The sequence below is a fragment of the Nematostella vectensis genome, chromosome 2 (assembly GCF_932526225.1).
Source record: "Nematostella vectensis chromosome 2, jaNemVect1.1, whole genome shotgun sequence".
In the NCBI taxonomy this organism is placed as follows: Eukaryota; Metazoa; Cnidaria; class Anthozoa; order Actiniaria; family Edwardsiidae; genus Nematostella; species Nematostella vectensis.
The window spans coordinates 10,307,787-10,334,346 of NC_064035.1; the positions used below are offsets into that span (position 1 = coordinate 10,307,787).

At 39.6% G+C, this 26,560-nt stretch overlaps 4 protein-coding genes across 5 annotated transcripts; 2 read left to right on the forward strand and 2 right to left on the reverse strand.

Annotated features, from left to right (window-relative positions):
- Positions 1–2,999: 2,999 nt before the first annotated feature.
- LOC5521294 (lysine-specific demethylase 8) lies at positions 3,000–4,037 on the forward strand. Its single transcript, XM_001641050.3, has one exon. It carries the CDS (start codon positions 3,087–3,089, stop codon positions 3,981–3,983), a length of 897 nt encoding a protein of 298 aa, XP_001641100.1. The 5' UTR covers positions 3,000–3,086; the 3' UTR covers positions 3,984–4,037.
- A 175-nt stretch (positions 4,038–4,212) lies between these two features.
- Positions 4,213–15,697, reverse strand: LOC116604292. The gene is made up of 6 exons (XM_032366470.2): positions 15,187–15,697; positions 12,922–13,051; positions 12,225–12,396; positions 5,777–5,919; positions 5,163–5,377; positions 4,213–4,824 (listed from the first exon to the last, which is right to left on the reverse strand). Exons 1-6 carry the CDS (start codon positions 15,505–15,507, stop codon positions 4,642–4,644), a joined length of 1,164 nt encoding a protein of 387 aa, XP_032222361.2. The 5' UTR covers positions 15,508–15,697; the 3' UTR covers positions 4,213–4,641.
- Positions 15,698–17,157: 1,460 nt separating this feature from the next.
- LOC5521292 (probable prolyl 4-hydroxylase 7) lies at positions 17,158–20,948 on the forward strand. The gene is made up of 4 exons (XM_001641049.3): positions 17,158–17,547; positions 18,887–19,405; positions 19,792–20,050; positions 20,463–20,948. The coding sequence occupies exons 1-4, from the start codon at positions 17,277–17,279 to the stop codon at positions 20,644–20,646; spliced, it is 1,233 nt and encodes a 410-aa protein (XP_001641099.1). The 5' UTR covers positions 17,158–17,276; the 3' UTR covers positions 20,647–20,948.
- Positions 20,729–26,536, reverse strand: LOC5521178 (proton-coupled folate transporter). 2 transcript variants are annotated; one of them, XM_048724067.1, is made up of 7 exons: positions 26,436–26,536; positions 24,956–25,195; positions 24,412–24,724; positions 23,017–23,559; positions 22,838–22,921; positions 21,913–22,072; positions 20,729–21,127 (listed from the first exon to the last, which is right to left on the reverse strand). In XM_048724067.1, exons 2-7 carry the CDS (start codon positions 25,193–25,195, stop codon positions 20,983–20,985), a joined length of 1,485 nt encoding a protein of 494 aa, XP_048580024.1. In that variant the 5' UTR covers positions 26,436–26,536; the 3' UTR covers positions 20,729–20,982. The 2 variants fall into 2 exon arrangements, with proteins under 2 accessions (XP_048580024.1, XP_032222360.1); XM_032366469.2 differs by lacking the exon at positions 26,436–26,536 and adding an exon at positions 26,180–26,397.
- Positions 26,537–26,560: the final 24 nt, after the last annotated feature.

The window sequence follows — 26,560 nt, forward strand, 5'->3', positions numbered from 1 at the left end:
CCCGTGGGAATTCGTTAATTGACAAGCTAATTGAACTTCGTATATATTATGCGTTTCCACGCGCCAATACGAGTACGTGTTTCCGGTAGTTTGTGAATTTATAATTTCGCACTATAAGGTACCCGTTCAATGGCAAAATGTATCGTTGTTTTGTCTACAAGGAAACTATTTCTTTTTATAACCGACTTGTCTCCCAGCAATACTTTAGAGTTTGCCAAAGTTTTATGCACTGTCGGATTCCGGAACTGAGACTTTAATCTTGTTCGGCTAGAAAAAACGAAGAAAAATAAAGAAAAAAAAGTTAAAGCAAATTAAAATTCTTACCAAGTTGTTGTTAATAATTTCGCTCTGTGTTTTTATGATTACTTATGATGAATCGATCGTCTTCGTTTTACGTTCGGTCAGGTATATTGTTCTCGTCGTTATTGACGTACAAATATAGTACAGTTTGTTTGTACGTGCAAGGGGTGTATCAACTTCTACTCCCCGTCTCGCAGAGAGCAATATCCTTGAATATCGAAATCCTCCTTCCCCTCCGCTGCAAGAGGGTGAGTTAGTCAGTGATATAGGTCTCTCATGTCATATATACCGAAAAAAAAAACTGATTCGGGTATAATTTTTTTCGGGGAGTTTACGAAATCTCATTTTCGAATTTCAGATTCTGATGGGGAGACCTGAATTAGCACGATTCTGATATTTCATTTGGGGGACCTGAATTAGCACGAAATGTTATTCGTGGTAAACGGTTGGCGATTACATAAAATAACCATTCGCCTGTGAAAATAAACGTGATAAAATAAGAAAATAACAATAATAATAAGATAGTCTTACATATTAATGTTTGGCTAACAATTTTTAGCAATGTTTCAAAGGGTGTTAACAGGACCGGGCTTATATGCGCTTGGGTGTTCCAGGGTGCTTAGGACTTTGGATGGCATGACACTAAAAATGGGACAGTGGTATCATGCTAGTTGTGACTTTAGCCTGTTTAGAGGACGCAACACTGCTAATAATTCGGAATTATAAGTCCCTTAAAATGTCTGCCATGACATACTTTTTGTCCATAGAAAAATACACAGCCATTTTTGATAGTCCTAACGTGCACATTTCTTACAAGAGTCGGGCCGTCCCTAATGAGACTTTTTCCTCGCTAAGGTTTCCATTCACCAGATTCATAGTTTTATCTAGCAGTCTGGGTCCGCTAAGTTTGCTTAAAAGGCGTGTGTGACGCTAAAGAGCGGCTGCTAAGAAGACTAGGGCCGGCGGGGAGCCTTGAAAATAACTAAGAGTGTTGTACTGACAAAATGGGCTCAATATATTGACACTGAGAAGCACTGCATCTATGCCAAATCGTTGATAGACGATACTCTCCCACCCCCCACCCCCCACCCCCCCCCCCCCCCCCCCCCCCCCCCCCCCTCTCCCCTGGCAACCCCCATTCCTCTCATGGCTCTCGTAAGTCTGTAAAAGCCTCGTAAACGGCTGACGCAAAACGAGGCTCAAGTACAACTGCCGCCGCTCTGTCTCGCGGTTTGCATCGCATGCTCGAGTCTTCTAAAAACAAGAATACAAAACACCGCAGGGCGAACATCACTCATAGATGAGTCTACACCTGCTCGGCCTAATTCATTAATCTTACTTACTTCATGCCAGAAGAGTCCTTGTCATTGCCAAATATGGAACACTAAGCGATTTCGGTTTATATCAGTAAGACATCCGAAATTTCATTTACGTTGATTCCAATTTTTTTTAGTTTTGGTGTCGGACTTCCTGTTATATTTTGAAACTGAATTTTCCTGCTATAAGTTGAAAGTGCTAAACAAATAATGTAAACTAGGTTATAGATGGGATGATTATTCACCCATTTATGCATTCTAAAAGTTAAAAAAAATGTCACTTTTCAAATAAGGCAATCACGGTATGCCCATTTAAAGAAATAAAGTTGAAATAAACCTTCTTCAACGATACCCACTATTAACACCAATATTTTTTACTAAAAAAATTCCCTGTTACCAATGACGTCATCACTAGTTGAAAAATCACTAATTCATTATACCGCCCCTATTGGATAGAAGCCCGAATTATTCTAAATAAATATTTATGCAAAATCAGGCATTTATGATATCATAATTTTAAATGCGAGCAGTGAGCACTTCTGACAAACGTGTGTTTCGAGCATAGTTTTATGATCGCAGCTAGAAACTCTTGTAAAAAGATAAAGTCTTAGTCATCCTTTGTTTTTGACAGGGGCTAGGGACTTGTATTTTCCATGTGTATTTTCCCTACTAAGCCGGGGGTGGGTTGGGGGGGGGATTGTGCTCTACTGCTCTCCACCCGTGTTAGCTACGACCCTAGCAATAATAGACATCTGCTTTCTTTTGCCGTATAATACTTTAAACCCAGAGTTCCGGAGTTAGGGGTAGCCTTAGTCGCCTCGCGCGTAAAAATAATGAGGCAAAAAATTATAAGTGATGAACATTTTTTTTAATGATCTCTTCAACTTTTTTAGAGTCTCGAAAATTTGCAGCCAACTTTTGAGCACTGTTGCTTCTAGCCACCGGGTAACCGACTATTTTATTCAAAATAAAAATTACAAATCAAGATCATGCTATAATCACTTTAGATTTATCTTGTTATGCACAAACGCGGAAAAGGATACAACATTTTACATGACACAGACATGTAATATGTACCGTAACACGACAAATAAAAATATCGAAATTGCCGCAAAAGGTTAATAAGCAGCAGCTGCTAACAGAAACAAGCTTCCTGTACAAACACGAGTTCAAGAGATTTTCACGGAGGTTATCTTGTCCTAAGAACAAGGCCCTTTGTTGGATAACGTTTCCCTGGTCTCAACAAAGAAATTTGAATGTCTTGTTCACATCATTGTGTTATAAGTGTTTTGAGATTGTAAAATTGATACTGATATGCAGAAGTTTATATTTTTGCGCGCGGTAATTTTCACAAACCCTATTACTGTCTAAAGTAGTAGTCCTGACTATAGTTATTCCTTTTTTTAACGTACTAGAATAAAAACCGAGGGTTGGGTTACCCTGTGGCTTTAAGTTCTTCTCGGATTCAAAATGGCGGGCGCTGCAGACCCACCTAGTCTGGAAAAGCAAGTAGGTCTTCGTCCCTTACCCGTAAAGGTTTTGGAAAGCATTAGCCCTGACATTTTTAACCATTTTTTCAGAAGTAGAGCTCCAGTAGTATTTAAAGGTTTTGTAAAGGCTTGGAAACCCTGCCAAATGTGGACTCCGCTATATTTGAAAACACGCCTGGGAGAGACTTGCCAAACATTATCTGTTATGGTCTCCCACGACAACGAACGCTTTGTGGATAACAATGACTTTACATCAAGGAAAATGCTCACTGCTGAAGAGATGATTAATGCAGTGTTTGAAAGTAATCTTAACAACAGACCCGAAAATCAGAGACTGTATTTCAGATCGTCTTCAATGCCAACTGCTCTTCACAATGATATCTGCATCGATTCTCAAATGCGCGAACTTTTCGACAAAGTCTCTCCGATCGTAGCCACAGAATCCGGAGACGATGAAAACAATTTTGAGCAGTTTGTCTCAGCCATTTTTCGACAACATACAACCCAATTATGGGTAGGAACCGCAGGAAACATTACCCCATTGCACTATGATAGAAACCATGGACTCCTTATGCAAATACGAGGTCAAAAAAAGATCATACTATTTTCAACTGAAGATACCAATTTTCTCTATCCATTTCCTGGCTACTCAGAAAAATCGCACATCAGCAAAGTTAATCTAAGGGATGTTAATGTTAATGTCTTTCCTAAGTTCGTCGAAACACAACCTTACTGCTGTTTAATCAATAAAGGTGACATGTTGTATATTCCGCCATTTTGGTGGCATGACGTGACGTCATTGGATAATTGTGTTTCTGTCACGCTATCATGGGACATCTCAGGCCTTCATGAAATCCCACTACAAATGCTTCGATAACGTTGAAACAATAGTTTTCCCAAGAACCACAGGATTATAATCTCCCCTTCAAGTTTGAGTTTTAGTGACCTTTATTTTAAATGAGTTCTTTTTTTCCCAAATTAAAGATTACAAAGTAAGAGCTCCCTTTAATTGAGAGCTTAAAGCACACTAGGTAGCATAAACACATTGGCACCAGTTGGGCCAAGATGGGTTGCTATCACAGTCTATTACCCGTACTTGAGTGATATTGTGGTGTATTCTTATTTTTATTAAATATTTTGAAAGCCCATGACAGGGTTTTCCGTCAACACTAGACAATCTTTATCTTTATTTAATGTGTATAATAATAGCGAATAAAATAGTGGGTGCAATAGCTATTGAATAGCTTTCTTGGAAAACCTTAACATCTTAGCTCAGAAAAATGGTGCTGAAAATCAATTGTTTTGACTTTTTTCCTTGGCTTTCTTTAAGTAAAAACTGATATTAGCAACATAGCAACCTCAATTACGCTAATTAGACGGTGAAAACAACAAAAAATATTTGAGGGGATATTATAGCCACTGTCTACAAAAAAACGGGTCAAATATCGCTGTTTTCTTTTGTTTGACGTTTTTCCAGGGGAGTTTCGTCTTTTTTCTTCTTGCGGCAATTATAAAGTGTTGCTGTTCTACTCCTGTTACGGCAGACTTTTCTCGCAGACAAAGGGAAGCTTGTGATCTTCAGAGTCAGGCATGTCAACGAGCCTACCGGTTACTATAGCAACAGCTCCCAGAGGTCCTGCCGAAGCTGGTGCACCTGCATTCCACTGCTGTGGTGTCGTGGTAAGATTATTATAGCTCCACGTCCATGCTTCACCAGTCTGTCAAAACAAAAACAGACACACAAATAGTTGCTTTGAGTTGTCGGGGGCGGACTGATCAAGCCCGTAAGAAACACAAAATGTTAATAAAATGTTGTACGAGTTATCTCGGGTGTTCAGGATTGGAATGATCTGGCCTGTTACAAACGCACAAAGCGTTATTTGGAGTTATTGGGGATTCTTGGTTAGATGATCAGGCCCGTAGAATAGCAATACATTATGAGGAGGGGGGGGGGGGGGGCTCTGGCATTGGGCATGTCAGCTTCATTTGCATGAAAAGTTATAATCATTATAGCTTTTCATGCAAATGAAGCTGACATGCCCGAGTTTTTGCAAACCTTTCGAAGTCCTACAAAGATGTGTGAGATGTTGCTGTTCAGGGTCGGCACGTGATAGCGTACAAAATCAAGCTTGTCAATGGAGTTGAACACGCCCATGACACCACCGTGCACGTGACACACACGTGATGCTTCCGCCCAGCGTACATGGCTATCCAGGAAAAAGCGGTAACACTTGTCTAAGTTTTGGTACCAGCCCTCCTCGTTGCAGTTGTCTGTCAAAAATACATGTCAGTTGTTGATAAGTCAAGTTAGGTAATAATGCTATCAATGCTTGCGTAGTAAGGGCAGGCCTAGGAAGCTTGTCCCCTTACAGGAATACCTTTGTTGAATTTACCCCTTCCCGCCGTAAGGCCTGGATTTGTTTCTAAACCATGGATAATGAAGCCCTTTATATTTCATACTGCCATTCATTTGTCGGAACTGGTCCGGCCACCAGCTTCTACCGGCGCGATGGGGTGGTTGTAGAGGACGCGCAACATCCCCCACACCTCCCTGCCCAGTTTTTGTTTAGAAAATGTTAAAATGTTTCAGGCCCTCCTACCCCTCTTATAAGGTAATTCTGTCTAACGTGCCTGTATCCTCCTGTCCCTTGTTGATATTTGTCAACGCACCTGTTTCCCTGTAGCAGAAAGCATTAGACTTGCCGGTCACTGTAGAGACTTCTAATTGTTTGTGAACTTTTGCTGTGCTTAGGCAGTCGCCAGAAGGATTACGTATAGGCAGGACGACGATGCCATCGGCAACCCACCCCCACCTGTTGTGCAAACAAACGGTGTTATTGGGGACTTGGATCACCTTCTGGCTTCCGTCAATCAAAATCTTTAAATCCTTTCTATTAGCGCTTCTGGAATGCCCTTCAACACGCCCCTTCTGCGCAAGGCATTGACCAAGCAAAAAGCACCAAATGTTATTTTGAATGACGGAAGTCAGAAAGTGGTTAAGCGGTTGGAAATTGTAGACGAAAGTTCGCAGCATATTGAAAATCACTGTAATATATCGACGTGGAAGTCACAGTAAGTAATATATCAACGTGGAAGTCACAGTAAGTAATATATCAACGTGGAAGTCACAGTTAGTAATATTTCTACGTGGAAGTCACAGTAAGTATTATATCAACGTGGAAGTCACAGTAAGTAATATATCTACGTGGAAGTCACAGTAAGTAATATATCAAAGTGAAAGTCACAGTAAGTAATATATCAACGTGGAAGTCACAGTAAGTAATATATCAACGTGGAAGTCACAGTAAGTAATATATCGACGTGGAAGTCACAGTAAGTAATATATCTACGTGGAAGTCACAGTAAGTAATATATCAAAGTGAAAGTCACAGTAAGTAATATATCAACGTGGAAGTCACAGTAAGTAATATATCAAAGTGAAAGTCACAGTAAGTAATATATCAACGTGGAAGTCACAGTAAGTAATATATCTACGTGGAAGTCACAGTAAGTGATAATCATATCAACGTGGAAGTCACAGTAAGTAATATATCAACGTGAAAATCACAGTAAGTAATATATCAACGTGGAAGTCACAGTAAGTAATATATCAACGTGGAAGTCACAGTAAGTAATATATCAACGTGGAAGTCACAGTAAGTAATATATCAACGTGGAAGTCACAGTAAGTATTATATCGACGTGGAAGTCACAGTAAGTAATATATCAACGTGGAAGTCACAGTAAGTAATATATCAACGTGGAAGTCACAGTAAGTAATATATCAACGTGGAAGTCACAGTAAGTAATATATCAACGTGGAAGTCACAGTCAGTAATATTTCTACGTGGAAGTCACAGTAAGTATTATATCAACGTGGAAGTCACAGTAAGTGATAATCATATCAACGTGGAAGTCACAGTAAGTAATATATCAACGTGAAAATCACAGTAAGTAATAATCATATCAACGTGGAAGTCACAGTAAGTAATATATCAACGTGGAAGTCACAGTAAGTAATATATCTACGTGGAAGTCACAGTAAGTAATAATCATATCAACGTGGAAGTCACAGTAAGTAATATATCAACGTGAAAGTCACAGTAAGTATTATATCAACGTGGAAGTCACAGTAAGTAATATATCAACGTGGAAGTCACAGTAAGTAAAATATCGACGTGGAAGTCACAGTAAGTAATATATCAACGTGGGAGTCACAGTAAGTAATATATCAACGTGGAAGTCACAGTAAGTAATATATCAACGTGGAAGTCACAGTAAGTAATATATCAACGTGGAAGTCACAGTCAGTAAAATATCGACGTGGAAGTCACAGTAAGCAATATATCAACGTGGAAGTCACAGTTAGTAATATTTCTACGTGGAAGTCACAGTAAGTATTATATCAACGTGGAAGTCACAGTAAGTAATATATCAACGTGGAAGTCACAGTAAGTAATATATCAACGTGAAAATCACAGTAAGTAATATATCTACGTGGAAGTCACAGTAAGTAATATATCAACGTGGAAGTCACAGTGAGTAATATATCAACGTGAAAGTCACAGTAAGTAATATATCAAGGTGAAGTCACAGTAAGTAATATATCAACGTGGAAGTCACAGCAAGTAATATATCAACGTGAAAGTCACAGTAAGTAATATATCAAGGTGGAAGTCACAGTAAGTAATATATCAAGGTGGAAGTCACAGTAAGTAATATATCAACGTGGAAGTCACAGTAAGTGATAATCATATCAACGTGGAAGTCACAGTAAGTAATATATCAACGTGAAAATCACAGTAAGTAATATATCAACGTGAAAGTCACAGTAAGTAATATATCAAGGTGGAAGTCACAGTAAGTAATATATCAACGTGGAAGTCACAGTAAGTGATAATCATATCAACGTGGAAGTCACAGTAAGTAATATATCAACGTGAAAATCACAGTAAGTAATATATCTACGTGGAAGTCACAGTAAGTAATATATCTACGTGGAAGTCACAGTAAGTAATATATCAACGTGGAAGTCACAGTCAGTAAAATATCGACGTGGAAGCCACAGTAAGTAATATATCAACGTGGAAGTCACAGTTAGTGATATATCAACGTGGAAGTCACAGTAAGTAATATATCAACGTGGAAGTCACAGTAAGTAATATATCAACGTGGAAGTCACTGTAAGCAATATATCAACGTGGAAGTCACAGTTAGTAATATTTCTACGTGGAAGTCACAGTAAGTATTATATCAACGTGGAAGTCACAGTAAGTAATAATCATATCAACGTGGAAGTCACAGTAAGTAATATATCAACGTGGAAGTCACAGTAAGTAATAATCATATCAACGTGGAAGTCACAGTAAGTAATATATCAACGTGGAAGTCACAGTAAGTGATAATCATATCAACGTGGAAGTCACAGTAAGTAATATATCAAAGTGAAAGTCACAGTAAGTAATATATCTACGTGGAAGTCACAGTAAGTAATATATCAACGTGGAAGTCACAGTAAGTGATATATCAACGTGGAAGTCACAGTAAGTATTATATCAACGTGGAAGTCACAGTAAGTAATAATCATATCAACGTGGAAGTCACAGTAAATAATATATCAAAGTGAAAGTCACAGTAAGTAATATATCAACGTGGAAGTCACAGTAAGTGATATATCAACGTGGAAGTCACAGTAAGTATTATATCAACGTGGAAGTCACAGTAAGTAATAATCATATCAACGTGGAAGTCACAGTAAGTAATATATCAACGTGGAAGTCACAGTAAGTAATATATCAACGTGGAAGTCACCGTAAGTGATATATCAACGTGGAAGTCACAGTAAGTAATATATCAAAGTGAAAGTCACAGTAAGTAATATATCAACGTGGAAGTCACAGTAAGTGATATATCAACGTGGAAGTCACAGTAAGTATTATATCAACGTGGAAGTCACAGTAAGTAATAATCATATCAACGTGGAAGTCACAGTAAGTAATATATCAACGTGGAAGTCACAGTAAGTAATATATCAACGTGGAAGTCACAGTAAGTAATATATCAACGTGGAAGTCACAGTAAGTATTATATCAACGTGGAAGTCACAGTAAGTAATAATCATATCAACGTGGAAGTCACAGTAAGTAATATATCAAAGTGAAAGTCACAGTAAGTAATAATCATATCAACGTGGAAGTCACAGTAAGTAATATATCAACGTGGAAGTCACAGTAAGTAATATATCAACGTGGAGGTCACAGTAAGTGATATATCAACGTGGAAGTCACAGTAAGTATTATATCAACGTGGAAGTCACAGTAAGTAATAATCATATCAACGTGGAAGTCACAGTAAGTGATATATCAACGTGGAAGTCACAGTAAGTAATATATCAACGTGGAAGTCACAGTAAGTAATAATCATATCAACGTGGAAGTCACAGTAAGTAATATATCAAAGTGAAAGTCACAGTAAGTAATATATCAACGTGGAAGTCACAGTAAGTAATATATCAACGTGGAAGTCACAGTAAGTAATATATCAACGTGGAAGCCACAGTAAGTAATATATCAACGTGGAAGTCACAGTAAGTAATATATCAACGTGAAAGTCACAGTAAGTAATATATCAACGTGGAAGTCACAGTAAGTAATATATCAACGTGGAAGTCACAGTAAGTAATATATCAACGTGGAAGTCACAGTAAGTAATATATCAACGTGAAAGTCACAGTAAGTAATATATCAACGTGGAAGTCACAGTAAGTAATATATCTACGTGGAAGTCACAGTAAGTAATATATCAAAGTGAAAGTCACAGTAAGTAATATATCAACGTGGAAGTCACAGTAAGTAATCTATCAACGTGGAAGTCACAGTAAGTAAAATACCGACGTGGAAGTCACAGTAAGTAATAAATCAACTTGGAAGTCACAGTAAGTAATCTATCAACGTGGAAGTCACAGTAAGTAAAATATCGACGTGGAAGTCACAGTTAGTAAAATATCGACGTGGAAGTCACAGTAAGTAATATATCTACGTGGAAGTCACTGTAAGCAATATATCAACGTGGAAGTCACAGTAAGTAAAATATCGACGTGGAAGTCACAGTAAGTAAAATATCGACGTGGAAGTCACAGTAAGTAATAATCATATCAACGTGGAAGTCACAGTAAGTAATAATCATATCAACGTGGAAGTCACAGTAAGTAATATATCAACGTGGAAGTCACAGTAAGTAATATATCAACGTGGAAGTCACAGTAAGTAAAATATCGACGTGGAAGTCACAGTAAGTAATATATCAGCGTGGAAGTCACAGTAAGTAATATATCAACGTGGAAGTCACAGTAAGTAATATATCAACGTGGAAGTCACAGTAAGTAATATATCTACGTGGAAGTCACAGTAAGTATTATATCAACGTGGAAGTCACAGTAAGTAATATATCTACGTGGAAGTCACAGTAAGTAATCTATCAACGTGGAAGTCACAGTAAGTAATAAATCAACTTGGAAGTCACAGTAAGTAATCTATCAACGTGGAAGTCACAGTAAGTAAAATATCGACGTGGAAGTCACAGTAAGTAATAAATCAACGTGGAAGTCACAGTAAGTAATATATCAACGTGGAAGTCACAGTAAGTAATAAATCAACGTGGAAGTCACTGTAAGCAATATATCAACGTGGAAGTCACAGTAAGTAAAATATCGACGTGGAAGTCACAGTAAGTAATAAATCAACTTGGAAGTCACAGTAAGTAATCTATCAACGTGGAAGTCACAGTAAGTAAAATATCAACGTGGAAGTCACAGTAAGTAATATATCAACGTGGAAGTCACAGTAAGTAATATATCAACGTGGAAGTCACAGTAAGTAATAAATCAACTTGGAAGTCACTGTAAGCAATATATCAACGTGGAAGTCACAGTTAGTAATATTTCTACGTGGAAGTCACAGTAAGTAATATATCAACGTGGAAGTCACAGTAAGTAATATATCAACGTGGAAGTCACAGTAAGTAATATATCAACGTGAAAGTCACAGTAAGTAATATATCAACGTGGAAGTCACAGTAAGTAATATATCTACGTGGAAGTCACAGTAAGTAATATATCAAAGTGAAAGTCACAGTAAGTAATATATCAACGTGGAAGTCACAGTAAGTAATCTATCAACGTGGAAGTCACAGTAAGTAAAATATCGACGTGGAAGTCACAGTAAGTAATAAATCAACTTGGAAGTCACAGTAAGTAATATATCAACGTGGAAGTCACAGTAAGTAATATATCAACGTGGAAGTCACAGTAAGTAATATATCAACGTGGAAGTCACAGTAAGTAATATATCAACGTGGAAGTCACAGTAAGTAATATATCAACGTGAAAGTCACAGTAAGTAATATATCAACGTGGAAGTCACAGTAAGTAATATATCAACGTGGAAGTCACAGTAAGTAATTTATCAACGTGGAAGTCACAGTAAGTAATAAATCAACTTGGAAGTCACAGTAAGTAATATAATATCGTAGAAGTCAACGGCAGAACACGATGGATAATTGCAAGAGCGTGAAATACATTAGTCGGATATATTTTACTCACACCAACCAACTATGTGAAAACAAATAGATTTAAATACATTTCGTGTTCTAACGAAGATCCGTTATCCTTCTATATGCTTTTCTTATTGAAATGACTATATCTCCTCCCTTTCTCCCTTCTCCCATACTTTTTTTTGTTACTATACTTTTCTTCATTTGTGTTTGTGCTTTTATATTCCTATCTCGTCATTGTAATTTTACTTAATTTTTGTTTTACTGAACCGATCCGCCATGATTAGTTGTATTTGAAGTTATAAAATAAATTTGATTTAAATTTGAAAACAACTTTTATTTTTTATCGAGGAAGGGGACGAATGCGTTGTATAGGAAGAGTCAGCTATCTTTTCTCGTTTCTCACTGAAATTTCTATCGCCGTGAAAGTTGCTTAAACTACATTTAAGTTCTTTTGATATGCAACAACGGCAACAGCTCGGACGGCTTATCAAAAAACCTCCGCTATTCTAAAAACCCATCTTATTACAAGGGTGTGGAAGCTGCCATTATATCTATGCCTACATACGCGCAAAACTCATAGCCGAATTTCCACGCATCCTCGACCTCTGCGTCTGTGGCCAGCCGAGCTTGGTACTTTTGGCACAAGCGCTTGGCTTGTTGGAAGGTGAAAATGTAGGGACTATTTGCCCCAGCATGAAACACGTTACGAACCAAGCCTCCAGCATACACCTGCAGGTCTGCAAATAAGAATAAACACAAAGTCAGGCGAGTACCCAGGATTGGCTGAGATTGGCGCAGTTATACGTATCATTTGAAAAAAAAATGATAGTATTTGAAGATTCCTTTATAAGAAATGACCTACTTTTTGGCGGGAAGGGGGGATGGCGCCGTACCCAGTATTTGCTGGGGGGGGATGGTGCCGTACCCAGTATTTGCTGGATTGAGGGGATGGTGCCGTACCCAGTATTTGCTGGAGGGAGGGGATGGTGCCGTACCCAGTATTTGCTGGAGGGAGGGGATGGCGCCGTACCCAGTATTTGCTGGGGGAGGGATGGCGCCGTACCCAGTATTTGATGGGGGGGGGGATGGCACCGTACCCAGTATTTCATGGGGGGGATATATATTATATATAATATGGACATACCCATCAATAAGAAAACCCACTTTTTGGCGGCCACGGGAGGGGTGGGGAGATTTTGAAGAGACTACACGGCTTTTAAACAGTTTGAAGTGACTATCTGGGGGCGCTATGGGCGGCCTACCTATTGCGCAGTGCTCGTCCAAGTACGGCGCTGTTGGAAATGGCAGACCACAATTACAGTTGTACGTCCATTTAGACAGGTCAGAGATGCACGTGCCTCCGTTCAGACAAGGGTTTGAAAAACACGGATCCTGAAAACGGAGAAAAGTAAATTAGTTACCATACGGTGGAAGCTCCATAAGCGGACGCCCTATGTAACAGACAGTTCTCAGAATCTCAAATTTTTTCAGTCAAACATTCTGAACAAAACCTCTTTAAAAGGATAAATTATTCGGTTCCGAAAGTATACTTTTATGTAAAGGTTTTACTGTATTCAACAAATACTAACACTTTCGTTCATGTAAACTGAGGGCACAATGCCCTTGACAGCCAAATTCGTTGTTGCGCGACCTCGGCGATTCCAAAATCCTCGTCTCGTTTAAGAATAGCGCGTAGTCAATCAGACTGTGGGACGGGTCTATGCAAATCTACCCTGGGTACCAGAGGCCCCAAGCTTCACTTCAAAGAGTCACCAGCGGCGACAACGACTGTCGGCGCTTGAAGTGAAGCTCGGAGCCTCTGGTACTCAGGGTAATGCAAATCATACGCGGTGCGGCAAACCCACAGCAAGTGAAGTTGGACTACAGGCGCCTTCCCAGGATTGACTGAGGGAGGGGTGGGGGTTGCGCAGTCATAGGAATCATATGGATAAAAGAAAGTATTTGACGATACTTCAATACGAAATGACCCACTCTTTGCCGGCCAAGGGGGGTAGGGGTGCTCGTGCACCCTGCGCCCCCCCCCCCCCCCCCCCCCCTGTGTACGCGCCTGTGACTATAGTCACCAGCGATGGAGTCAAACGATATTGACGCAAAGTTACAGTTTGGAATCGCCGATGAGGTCGCGCAACAACGAATTTGGCTGTAAGTCCGGAGATAAGAATTCTGCGACGCGAGCGCGAGCTTTCCGTTAACGAAGTCTAATGAACAAATTTATGGTCCAACCTCTAGCTGAATGTAAAACAATTAAAAAATATCGGAACCATTACTTCAAGTGGCACGACCCGACCGTAGACCACCAGCAAACTATACGGTAATTCCACCAGCCGACTTGGTCGTACGACCAGAAACGATCGGAACGCCATCGGAAGACCATGATGTACCTCTTCTCATACATACACGGAGAGGCCAGTACACTAGCCGACTCCGGACATAAAGTTTAAGATATTTTAAAATAACACAGGGAGCCCAAACGTTATACGCGTGAAGCAGAATAACAAACAGGGCTCGAAAAGCATTTTACTAAGATTTTGTTCACGAGATCGTTGTGGTCTTATTTTTATTGCTAAAAAAATATCAGCATTTATCTGTTATTTTTCGAGATTTTCGTCTGCTCACCAGATCAATTATTCACATTCTTTTTTTTTTGAATGGTGATTGTTTTCTATACTCCCTGCATAGAACTCCCAGAAAGAAGATAAAAAAAAGAATGTCAACAGTCTTGTTTTTTTTTAATCGTTTATTTCTCTTGCCTGGGAAAGCACACTTTTTTTCTCAGAAAAAACAGAAAAGAAGAGAAAAAAATTGTACATTCTCAAAGGAATATGTTGTTTTGTTACAACGGAATTTTAATTGAATTTTTAATCCAGAATTAGCGTAGGAGGAGTTAGATAAAAGCGATTCAAATAATCCTTCTTAGGTTTCTGTGCATTTTAATCTAGAAAATTTAAAATTTAGGAAGGACTTATCCTACAAAAAATTCATTACAACAAGCAATGAGCATATATTGTAATTATCGAGAGCATGCGAGCGGGCTTTTTTTATTGATCGAGCACAGCTTTTAATTTGTGGCCAATTCGGAAGTCTTTCTTAGTAGTATATGCTCGGTTTTGGAGTGACGGTGGATGTGATGGTGTATGTGACGGTGTATGTGACGGTGGATGTGACGGTGGGAACGGAAGAGAATGAAAGAAATGTGGTGGTGTTATTGTCGATGAGCGTAATTGCTGAAGAACGGTGTAATGAAAGGCCGCTATTCGGGTTGTTTTAGGAAAAGAAACGACAGTCGAAATAAAAATTAGAAATAGTTTTGAGTGTTAGGGGGAGGAGTATTTGTGATAACGTGTGGTCATGTTCTTCTCTTGAGAGTTAATCGCCCGCGAGTTAATTAATGCACATGGCACGCGCACGCACAATTTCTGTTGCAAAAAGTTTTCTCACACAATTTTTCTTCGAAACGTCAATAAGGAATAGAAAATGTGTCTGACAGGGTGAACTCTCGTACTTACCGGAAAGCCAAAGTAGGTGAATCCTGGCCTTCGCCTTTTACCAAGTGGCTGAAGCAAATGTGTGGAGTTGTTGACTTCACAAGTGAACTGGGAATCATTCACGCTTCGTCTGCCGAAATTCAAAGACAAGCAAGAACTCACATCCAAACACTTCATGTGGCAGTTGACAAGATTACTGGTGTTAAACACTTCAACGACATAACCCACCAAAGCATAAGCGGGAATGTCTATGAAATTAAAGTACATAAGCTCGGAATGAGAAATACTCAGAAACAAGAACAAGAAAATAGATAGAATGCTGGACACAAAAAATAGTCTCATGTTGCGAACGATGTAGCGCAGTTCTGTTGCTGTACTATCGCACTGAGACGAGATCGGTTACAAGGGGAGTTTTAACTGTTTTAGCTGTTTTAACTGTTAAAACAGTCTTGGGGCTTAGGGGCGAAGCGTCACCCACTAACACGTAAACCAATCATAGGACTCTTCTGATAACTTTGCCTACCAATCAAAGCGAACGTTTTCAAGGGTAGCTTATGGCGTCCTGCATTTAGTTACGAAACAATTAACTCAAACAAGAGAGATTGACTAAAAAAATATCGTTCTAAAAACGAATTGTACTATGTAACATATAGTAGTGATCGAACAAAGATCTCACAAGGAACATAATCAAAGGAATTACAGGGTGCGTGCTCAAAAAATAAAAACATCAAAATGAAAAAGGAAAACCATCACTGAACTATGCGACTGGCGATTTTTCGGAGAAGCGTGAGAGAAATGAATGATAATTTGTCATTGGAAAACTCTGCAACTGTTACTATCACAAAGTCAAATAATTATATCCATAGTATCAACGACTTGGCAAGGGCCTTGTCCTATTATCAATTGTTCAAGAATCAATCAAGTCGGCTTTTTTTGGTCGTTGTGTTCAATTATACTATGTTGGTCGAGTCGATAAAACATCGCAGTTTGACATCTCAAAGCATTTTTCTCTTTAAAACCACCACATCAGTGTTTTCGTTATATCTTTTCTGACTCAAATGTTTCTTTCTTTCTTTTCAAATGTTTTCTTTTTTTACATTTTTAGGCCAAAGCTAATAATGCAATTTGTAGTCACTAAATAGAACTCAAGCCAAAAGCTAATGTCCAAACTGTTGTGTGAAATTGAGTAAGTAATGGCATCACGTACGATCGCCGATCAGCTCACAGTTTACATCAGAACCACCCTCCCCTCGCTAGACAGCGCAACTACTCTGTTCCACAGAGGCGTTTAAGAAACCTTTCAACCTTGTGTTGGGAATTCATATATTAGCTGAGTTACCAAATTAAATTACTAGTACTAGTAAATGAAATTGGGGGCGAGAAAGTTTAGTGGTATTATTTTGAAATTTTATAGAATGTTAAAATTTTATTGTGTTGAATTATACCTTGCTACACCATGCCTACACAGACCATCCTGTTTTTCTACAGCTTGCTTGTAGTCTTTCGGGTGCTTTCTCGACTAATTTGGAAAGGGGATTGAGTCCTTTTTTGACAAACAAAGAAACAATGCTATTTTATCAAAAAAAAAAATGTGTAAATGCAATCTGCTGTTTATCCCCCGCTTGAAAGAGACCCTTGGGGATGACGCTTGTCGCATTATTCGCATGGATGTATTATATACGTTCTAGTAGAAAAAAAACGGCCAATTAAAACTCAGCATGACGTTGTAGTAGCTTTGAATATGAAAGCGATACTCACTACAGTAGAACTTTTTAACAATATTGAAAGGGACCGAAATATCGAAAAAGCGTTGTATCTAAACTATTAGGATTTTTGATATTTTTGGTAATTGACGAAAAAGAATCGTTAAATCGAGAAACACTGACATTGAAATTGGACAAAAATAATCACGCTAATCGGATTAATGCTCTTGTTTTAAAATAATGAAATTTTATTTGCCTTTGTGACGTGGGCTACCTGTGTTTTCAGGGAAGGAAGCCTGTCGATTATTGCTAGTATAGGTGCAGCTGCTGTAGATGATGAAGACATATCGTATTTAGTTCATAAATAATAATTTTACTATTGTCTCCCCAACTTCTCAAGAGTTCATCATGGGGAAAACGTTCAAGCGTCCTTCGACTAAGTCGCTGTCGCCAAATGACACCAGCAAAGGCAAAGTAAGCAGCAAGAAAAAGAATTTACAATATGATACCAGTTCGGGATGGCGCAAAACTTGGATGGCTTTACTTCTAATCATAGGATTCTCTGCCGGCTTAGCTTACGTGGCTTTCAAGTTTCAAGCTACCTCTAGTGGATTACCGCATACAGGAAAGACAAAAAACTCTCCTCCAAAATCAAGTAAAACCATACCGACATCCGAAGGTAAAGGGTGATTTTTCACTAGGGTTACCGTACGTTTACATGGGATTTTATCTCCACTTCAAAGTATTTTGAAGCATCTATAATTGCGAGCCTATGGAGCCTATTTTTTTTTTTTGTTTCTTGTTTTATTTTTCACTCTTTGCTTGAATCTACACAAATTACTACAGACAGGAGCAAAGCCAAAAAGAAACAAATAATGATGCTGCATTATGGAAGTCGATGTTAGAATTAATTGATTTCAGCAGTTAATTTATTCATTCTATTTATTTTCGATTTGTGGGATACAGCTTCTCCTGTTGCATAGTGAGAGGATTTTGTGTCATAGTCACATCCACCTTTGTCTCACATTATGTATTTTTCACAACCAGCTTTACAGGTGTTTAATAGTTAGCAAATTCTGATAATGTTTGTCAAATAAATGTTTGAGAAACTTACATGAATGATTATTGTATATTACCATAGATAATGAAAGGACAAACAACTTTTAACACATATCAACTATAGATCGCAAAGACTCTTAAATCGTAACATAAATAATTATTTTCAAGGAATTAATATCAAGGAGATCTTCTACACCTTTGATATCTTGTTGGAGGCCGAGGATAACCTTACACAATCCCCAGATAATTTATTGTGAGGTCTCTGCTCAAATAAAAGAAAAAAAAATATCACTGCAAGCTAGGAGAAGGAAGATAAAATACAAAAACCAGTTCCCCACTATTTGTTTGGATCTTTCAGAAAATCTGCTATCCATAAGGGTGCCCTCTAGCCCAACCCAAACAATATAAATCAAACTTCTTGTCAACCAAAGATCCCCTTTTCATCTTTAATGCCTATAAAAAATAATAGTAGCACCCTTTATTATACATTGTGCTCGATATGTCAATTCTGATTGGCGTGCGCTTTATCTTGAGAATCATGCAATCCAAGGGTCTAGCAGATTAGCGATTCTACACATGCAATGCATCTTGGGCCTAGGGCTTGAAGATACGATTGTGAGTAGGTACGTCTTTGTGCAAATCGCCAATAAATTTTGTTTCTGCGAAAGTGTGTTATAATGAATCAATTTATAATAAAACCATTACTGAATATGGTTTCAGTGATATCCAGAATAAACAATCTCTCGCCAAGTGGAATATCAGTCCCAGCCTTGTGCTTCACCTGATTCCACTAGTCTCAACATTGATTTTTTCTGGATATCACTAAAAACTCATCCAATAAATGTTTATTAAATTCATGGTGACTGAGGTGTTCTGGCGTATGTGACTTTTTATGGGAGAGTCAACCCTTGGGATCTTATATCATGTAATAAAGAATATCAAATGTTGTTGTTTTTCAGGAAACCCTACAACAATTCCACCAGAGTTTAAAAACTTTAAATTATCTGTGCAGAAAAAAATAAAAATGGAAAGCATCAATATTGAAGGGAAACCGATAACAATAAAAGAATTAAAACACTCAAATGCAAAGAGTTCAGTCAAGGCCTACACCATCGAGAACTTTCTCAGCGATTATGAATGCGACAACCTTGTCAAAGTCCATAAAAGGCGGTTAGAAATTCTGGATAAAATGACACCAATCATGTGCTTTGACGGTGTGGACACATTAAGGAAAAACCTAAAAGAGCTGAAGCTGGCTTATAAAGTGTCTGAACGGGACTTTACGATGGGCACGACGTGTCTGAACGAGACGTTCTCTGGTAAACTCCGAGATCACTTCAAATGGAGCCACAGCATGGCCTTCTACACAGGAGAGAACAAATTCTCGACCATGTATGCTAAGAGGATCCAGGCCGCGACAGGTCTCAGGGAAGAAAACGGCGGGAAATTTCAAATTACTGGTTATCCCATCGGAGTGGGTGAGTTTTCTTATAAACATGCTTTGAGTCCATGTATGTCTTTAATGTTTGTGAGACTCGACCCCTATAAAAAACACATTCGATTTTACTCAAACTTGGATAAGCAGATATTGATGTCTAATGCCCTCTTGTTGAATGTTTGGAAAAAATGAGCCGCCAGGGGGCGTGGGTTAATTAACTTAATTTAGATACAAATATGAGCTTGAAAATCATATACAGACTCGGAATCAGAATCAGAAAAAAAGTAGCCTAAAGCTTAACGTCAAGTATTTAAGCCTTGGTTTCAATTAGGTGGTTTTCATTAGCCATTACTTTTTTTATAAACTACCATGACGTGAGGGAAAATGGACGTAAATAGTTGATCTCCTTTGCTTTTCTTCACACAGGATACAAGAGTCACACGGACTGCGTCGTGTATGAGGGCGAACCAGAAAAACGCGACAGATACGCGACCATTTTGGTCTACCTTCAAGATGTCGAAGAAGGAGGAGAGACGGATTTCCCACTTCTTGGCATCAAAGTGAAGCCCAAGAAGGGCCTGGCTCTTGTCTGGAACAGTATGGACGCGCGGGGTAACTGCGACCCTCTATCACTACATGACGCCAAACAAGTAACCAAGGGGCACAAATACATCATTCAGCGATGGTGAGAACAATACCATCATCACGAACCCAGGATGTAGGGCATGGGACGAGAACACTTAGGGAACGAGGCGAAGGAAGAATGGGAGGGGAGGGGGCGGTTTGCTTGCGTCCAACGATCTATTCACTGTGAAGTGCAGTGTTTGGCTTAGGGCAGACGATGAGCTGCCAGACTGCGTTTATTTTATTCTGCCTGAAGAGACGGACCCACTTTTTTACGTATTTTAGAAAACCGTCTTCTGTTCCTAGGCTAGAAACACAGTTATCTTCAACTCACTCATGAGACCATTCCGAATCGTTACATAAGCTTAGAAGCTATCATGATAGCTATTAGAGGCCTAATTCACTGAGACAACCGTGCTCCACCTCTTCAAAAATAAGATGTCGTAATTGTGTTCTTGTTTTCTATTTCGAAGGTACTATTACCATAATTTCCCGGCCCTTGGGAGCCGCCCACGAGAGCCGGACCTCCCTAAGCGCAAGCCCGATCAACCTCGCGTCTCCTGTGATATGTACGAGCAAGGCAGCTGTCGCTGGTACGACGAATGGAATTATGACCACATTATAGAGTACGTAGCCAATACGAGACAGCTCGTTTAAGAACATTACTCGTATGAACTAGTGTATAGTCAGCAGTGCTGGTGAAGACAATGATTTCGCATGATTTAAAACAAAGATCAAATTCCTTCATATTAACCAACAGACACGGCCTGTTTCGTGTCTGGGATTTTTATAGACACACAAACGTTTCTGTATAGATACAATGGTTACAAACATTGAAAATATATAAAATGTATAAAAGAATTAAGTGTAAAGACATTTGATTGAAAAACTAAATGATGTCAATCGTCACAAGCGTACTTGATAAATTCCCAAAGTAAAATGAAAAATACTTATTAGCAGTGAAAGCTTATTCTTTCTTGTAGCCTACAATGTTTACACAGTAGTCGTATCTAGAATTAGCCCTTCCGTTACGTTTTTTTCCTTCGTTTCTTGGCGGTACTTATGCCGTTTCTCTGCCTTGTCTTTCTCGTCTTGGTTGGTGTTGACTCCCAAAATGTCTGCTGGGAGAACCAAAAAGCTGGGGAAAAACCAGCATGTTACGGATTGTCATTGATGAAACAAAACTCCATTTATTGGAATTTATGCTATGCATAGCTAACAAAAAGTATATTGCGAATATGTATACTATACGCCATTCTTCAAACATAAGGTTGGAAGATTCGTCAATGTGTGTAGTAGCTTGCGTCGCATCATGGGTAACGAACAGGCAAGATCCCGGTTTTGAAAGCCATGTGAATTAAGATGTACCAAATAACACTCCTATAGTTTTCCTTTGTTCCCTACCAAATAACTTAAAGAATTACGATAAATTAAGTTATTTGATACCCATGTGGTAGAAACACTGCAAAACGTTTTTAGTGGTACTTTAACTAATTATGCGATGCCTCTAAAACCTAAACACGAGTGAATTTCATCGCTGATTGGTGGGAGTATGAGTACAGCTTGCCTGCCTTGTCACGTTCTCTATCTTTATATAACAATGCTGATAAAAAGCACTCTCTGATTGGCTGGCGGGGGTAAGTTATTTATGGATAGATGCATGATTAACATCCAGATAACCGACCCCCTCGTGACCGAGAAAAAGTATGTTTTATGGAGGTGTCCGCTTAATGGATGCTTTATTTATAAAGTTTCATTGATAATCTAAAATCGCATTTCGAAAGTGTCTGTTATATAGGGGGTTTCCGCTTCATGTCCGTTATGTGCAGTTTGCACTGTATGGATCGTGCTACCAGTATCAAAATATAAATCAAGTATAGTCGAGTATAAACTCTGAGTAGTGCAAAACATGAGGGTACTTACAAAGTAGCACAAAGGATGATCAGGAATATTCCGGCGCTGATTACGAACACTAGCCCTGGAAATCCGAATCTGAGGGACATGGGGTAGATGTTGTTGAATAGACTGGTTCCTACGAGCTCTCCTATTGTACTGAGGATTCCCACGACGGCAAACAGAGAGCCTGAGAAAGAACATCAATGAACTACAGAATCGAAAGTGCATTGGTACCTCTTGAGCCCTTATTGGCCACGCATTTGTTATTGTTTTCATTTAATATTGGAAGGCACAAAATGTATCCAAATCTCGAAATAACCAACTAAAATCAAAGTTTTATACATTATTTACCAAATTTAGTCGAAAATGTCGCATTGGCATCCCCAAATCCGCCGATTAGAATGGATGCTTTTCCTCATTTACTACTTTGCTAGAATGACAAAATGGAGGCTAACAGAGGCTGTTCAAGGTGGCTCGATGATCGCTTTTGAACATATAGGGAGCCGCAGTAGGTTTCATCGCATGCAAATGGTTGACTCTCAAAGCAGGTGCAACCTAGTGATTTCTCCCTGGAAACCACGCGCATGAGACAGCGTTAAGAACGCAGTTGTTGGAGGGGATGAGAGGGGGTGGATTTGGTAGTGACAACGAACGAGTTGAGCGCGCATCAAGATTGTATTGGGGTAAATCTGCCAGTGAAAAGACGTTAGTATTGAAAAATAAAACTCGTTTTGAGCCTCCTTAAGCAACCACCTGTAAAATAACTGAAGGGGGTAAGAGGCCAAGTTTTTTAAAGTCACAGGGCCTTCTTTTATTTTCACATTGATAACGTTTCGAATGCGCTGATAACTTTGTTAAGCGACCGCTTGGTCGCTTTCGGTAGGTGGTCCCGGTGAATGCTGTTAGTGGCGCTACCAATTTCTCACTCCATTTCCCTGTCTCTTTCCCGTACCTTGATCATCTTGGCTAACAATCTTAGAAGACATGTCGAGAAAGATAGGATCAGTGACTCCCCGAGCAAAGGAAACCGCAGGACCTGAGAACAAAGACGCATGCTTAGACCGTGAAATAGACTAAATAACCGACCGACTGATTTGTACCCTTAAATGAAGAGATCTCTGATAAACGCACCTAAGAACACCATCCACGTTCTATCAGAGAACGCAAACAGCAGCAAACCAGACATCACACTTATATACCCAACTCGGACGATGTTGAGCTCATTTAAACACTTCTTGAGTAGCGAAATCATCACCGCTCCACCCAGACCACCAGTGAAGTACTTGTACGCCAGGTAATAGCCAATAAGACTCGGTGCCCAGCAAAGTGGCCTTAGCAATACGAAGAGCAACTGCGCAGTACCAGTTCCCACCGTTGCCAGGATATTAATACCAAGAAACGTGAGGATCATGTATAAGTTCTTCCTGCCGGCATCGTAATCTTTAGTGAATACTCGTATGAATACTTTGATGCTACTGGGATCAAATAATCGGACTTTGCTCTTGTTTTCGGGGATTCTCGTCTCCTCTAACAAGAATATGACGTATGCAAGGATCGCGCAAAGGCAGCCCAAAAGAAACCAAACGGGAATCTTAAAGCCGAAGTTATTGATCCACAATCCACTGGTTAGTTGGCTGACTGTTCCAGCTATGAACATTGTGAACTGCATGACCGCTGAAATGTCAAAAATAAGAAGAACAGCTTTTATAGAAATACACAAGAAACCTTTATAGAAATACACAAGAAAGGTGGGAATTTTAATTTGGAACCGCATCCTGGTTGCCAAGGAATACAGGGCGGATCCAGAAGTTTAAAAAGGGAGGGCCGAAGCAAAAGTTTCAAGAAAGGGGGGCCGGACTTACTGTTCTTCCTTATATTTTTTGTATATTTCTTGTTATTTTTAAGCCAAATGTCTGAAAATAGGGGGCGGTACTTTTCATCAGCGTGTTTGTTGGCAAGGTACCTACGTCGTACTTTTTATCAGCGTGTTGTGTGGTACGGTACTTACGTGGTCCTTTTTATCAGCGTGTTTGGTGGTACGGTACTTACGTGGTCCTTTTTATCAGCGTGTTTGGCGGAACGATGGTATGGTAGTATTGTACCTACCAGGTACGTTTTATCAGCGTGTATGTGTGTGTGTGTGTGGGAGAGGGTGGGGGGGTGGGGGGGAGTTCGTTTAACCATTTAGCGGACCATTTTCTTATAGGTAGCTCGTCCTAGCGCGCAGTGGTACTCAAAAGTATTCCAGGTCAAGTGGGGGGAGGTTGCTCCGAATCTCCCGAAACCCCCCCCCCCCCCCCCCCCCCCGGTTACGGGCCTGTGCCGGCCCTATTCTTTCACGGAAACAAAGTGAGGAATTTGTCTCAGACAATATATAACAAAATTGAGCCAAAGCTTTCCGATCACTGTGCTGTCTTGTTACTGAGTTTTGTCCATCCCCACGGCTACGGAATAAAAACCATGGGCCAGGACAATCCAGGCAAGTCCAGGGTTTGTTTGGTTTGGGATTCTAGCCCTAGACCTTACCATATCGAAATCCAAGTCTTTCCGGACTCACACTATCAGCAATGTAAGACATCACGGACAGCAAAATGGTATTGATACTGCCAGAAAGACCATTTATGAAAGCGCCTACAATCATAGTCCAGAGAGGAAGCTTCAGGTGCAGAATAAGTAGGGTGAGTATCGTCTCTACCATTGCCCCCGTGAGAGCGATTACCAGCCCAGGCTTACGGCCTTTCTTATCCGTGTAGGGCCCCATGAAAGGCGCGATGAAGAATGTTGTCATAGTTGCCGCTATGATGTAATAGAGAATAAGACTTGACGTCTCAGTTTGTACCTGTGAAGAGCAAACCAAAAATGGGGGCACGAACCAAAAGTGAGCTGTAGGACAAGCAAAATACGGTATCGCGCAACATAATGATATTGTATAGTCGTAATAAAAATCGGGCAGATAATTGCGCTCTGAGGCGCGCGCATACGGTACAGAACCTAATTAAGCACCTGTAAAAGTATACTTGTTGAATCTATGTTAAGACTTTTACTGATTATTACTGATTTTGTACACTACCTCTATTTCCAGTAGTTTTAGCCGATCATCGGTCGCGTTCCCATGATTCTCAGCGCCACACCCTTCCTCCCCATTAGTAAGATTCATGTAGGGAAAGCCTTTGTCTTCGCTGATGCGCGAATAGATGTAGATGTTCATAATAGGGATCATCTTGAACACCCAGACGAAGTATATGAACACGACAGGTTCCACGCCGAGCCTCTGCCTTAACGCCTTGATAGCATCACGCTTACACTCCATCTGCAACATTGAGGAATAAAATGATAGAAAAACCTTTTAATTTGAATGTCATATTTGTGAACCCTATCGTTTCTGTTTGTTGGTCCCGATAATTGCCTAATTGCCTTGAAGGTCACTTTCTCCCTAACCCTACATGAAGTACTGCTGGTACTGATCCCTGGGTCATCCATGACGTACTGTAGTGCCCTAGAAACACCCTGCGGTTACCGACCAAATCTACCCTCAGGGAACCGACCAAATATTTTGTTTTGCTATTCAACATCCCATATATTCGGACTGTTTCAAGTGCAGACATCTTTTGGCTAGCGGCAATCAAACGTAACGACACACGGGGCAAGCCGCGCATCGAAAAGGGGCATTGGGACGAGGTTAGTTTTCAGAATTCCTCTACCCCCCCCCCCCCCCCCCTCTAGAGTTTCCTGAATATTCCCTTTGTGGTACAACCTTAGGACTGAATATGGCCATTAATCGTAAATGCAAACATTAGCTCACGTAGAAACGTAAACATGAGAAAATCAACATAGCTGGCAGCTCATGAACATAGAATAATCTCCCATGATCGGATCTTGAATTACTGTATGATTACAGTAATTATAACTATATGCAGAACCGGGGCAGTTTTCTTCTTTTCAAAATTCGCCGATTCCATTTATCTTTAATAGAAGAGGTGTAAGAATTCCGATCTTACTCGAGTCTTGACCGCGCTTGTATTGTCAAGTAGTCGCTTTGCCGCCAGCCTTGTTGGCGTCATCTTTCAATTATTCTGCGGGCCATAAGCTTTGAAAAACGTAATCCTTTTAAAATGGCTATAAATCGGAAGATTTCTTGCACAATTTATCATTTTCTCGATGCCATAATGTGTACAAGGGTGGTATTACAACCCATTACAACAAAAATCATTACAGGATTTTGTGCAGACAGACACAATGCCCTGCCCCTTTAGTGAAGATACTGGGTAACGCGGTCATTTTCATACAAACCTACCTTTGCCCTTTTGAAAAATAGTATTATCTTGTCGTTAGGTTGCTTGGAGTGTGTGTTAACCGCTTAGTGTCCGTGTGAATTTTGCATTGGCGCTACCTTGATGCTTTGTTTTGCATTGAAACAGTACTTAGAGAAACCCTACACTACTGACATCAATAGGACAATATCAAGTTCTTTAGCCTCGTGACCTTATCCGTTATTTTGCTTGTCTTAAAAGTCAGCTTGAAAATCTTTGAGAACAAACAAATAGAAATACCTTAATTGCAGCTTAGTTACAAAGCTTACGTAATGGCCAGCACATTGTCTTCGGTGAGTACCCGAATTTCTTATGCCAGTAAAAGTACGCCTCCTATCCCCAATTGTTTTTAATCTCTCGCTAAA

Excerpts from the sequence above, each read along its gene's own strand:
- LOC116604292 (XM_032366470.2), bottom strand. The coding sequence starts at position 15,507 with ATGAGACTATTTTTTGTGTCCAGCATTCTATCTATTTTCTTGTTCTTG. Across the intron at positions 13,052-15,186 it reads TCACCTACTTTGGCTTTCCG|GATCCGTGTTTTTCAAACCC; the intron begins GTAAGTACGAGA and ends CTCCGTTTTCAG. Across the intron at positions 5,920-12,224 it reads TTCGGCTATGAGTTTTGCGC|GTGGGGGTGGGTTGCCGATG; the intron begins GTATGTAGGCAT and ends TTTGCACAACAG.
- LOC5521294 (XM_001641050.3), top strand. The coding sequence starts at position 3,087 with ATGGCGGGCGCTGCAGACCCACCTAGTCTGGAAAAGCAAGTAGGTCTT.
- LOC5521292 (XM_001641049.3), top strand. The coding sequence starts at position 17,277 with ATGGGGAAAACGTTCAAGCGTCCTTCGACTAAGTCGCTGTCGCCAAAT. Across the intron at positions 17,548-18,886 it reads AACCATACCGACATCCGAAG|GAAACCCTACAACAATTCCA; the intron begins GTAAAGGGTGAT and ends GTTGTTTTTCAG. Across the intron at positions 19,406-19,791 it reads TGGTTATCCCATCGGAGTGG|GATACAAGAGTCACACGGAC; the intron begins GTGAGTTTTCTT and ends TTCTTCACACAG.
- LOC5521178 (XM_048724067.1), bottom strand. The coding sequence starts at position 25,195 with ATGGAGTGTAAGCGTGATGCTATCAAGGCGTTAAGGCAGAGGCTCGGC. Across the intron at positions 23,560-24,411 it reads AAGACTTGGATTTCGATATG|CGGTCATGCAGTTCACAATG; the intron begins GTAAGGTCTAGG and ends TTGACATTTCAG. Across the intron at positions 21,128-21,912 it reads ATCATCCTTTGTGCTACTTT|CTTTTTGGTTCTCCCAGCAG; the intron begins GTAAGTACCCTC and ends GTTTTTCCCCAG.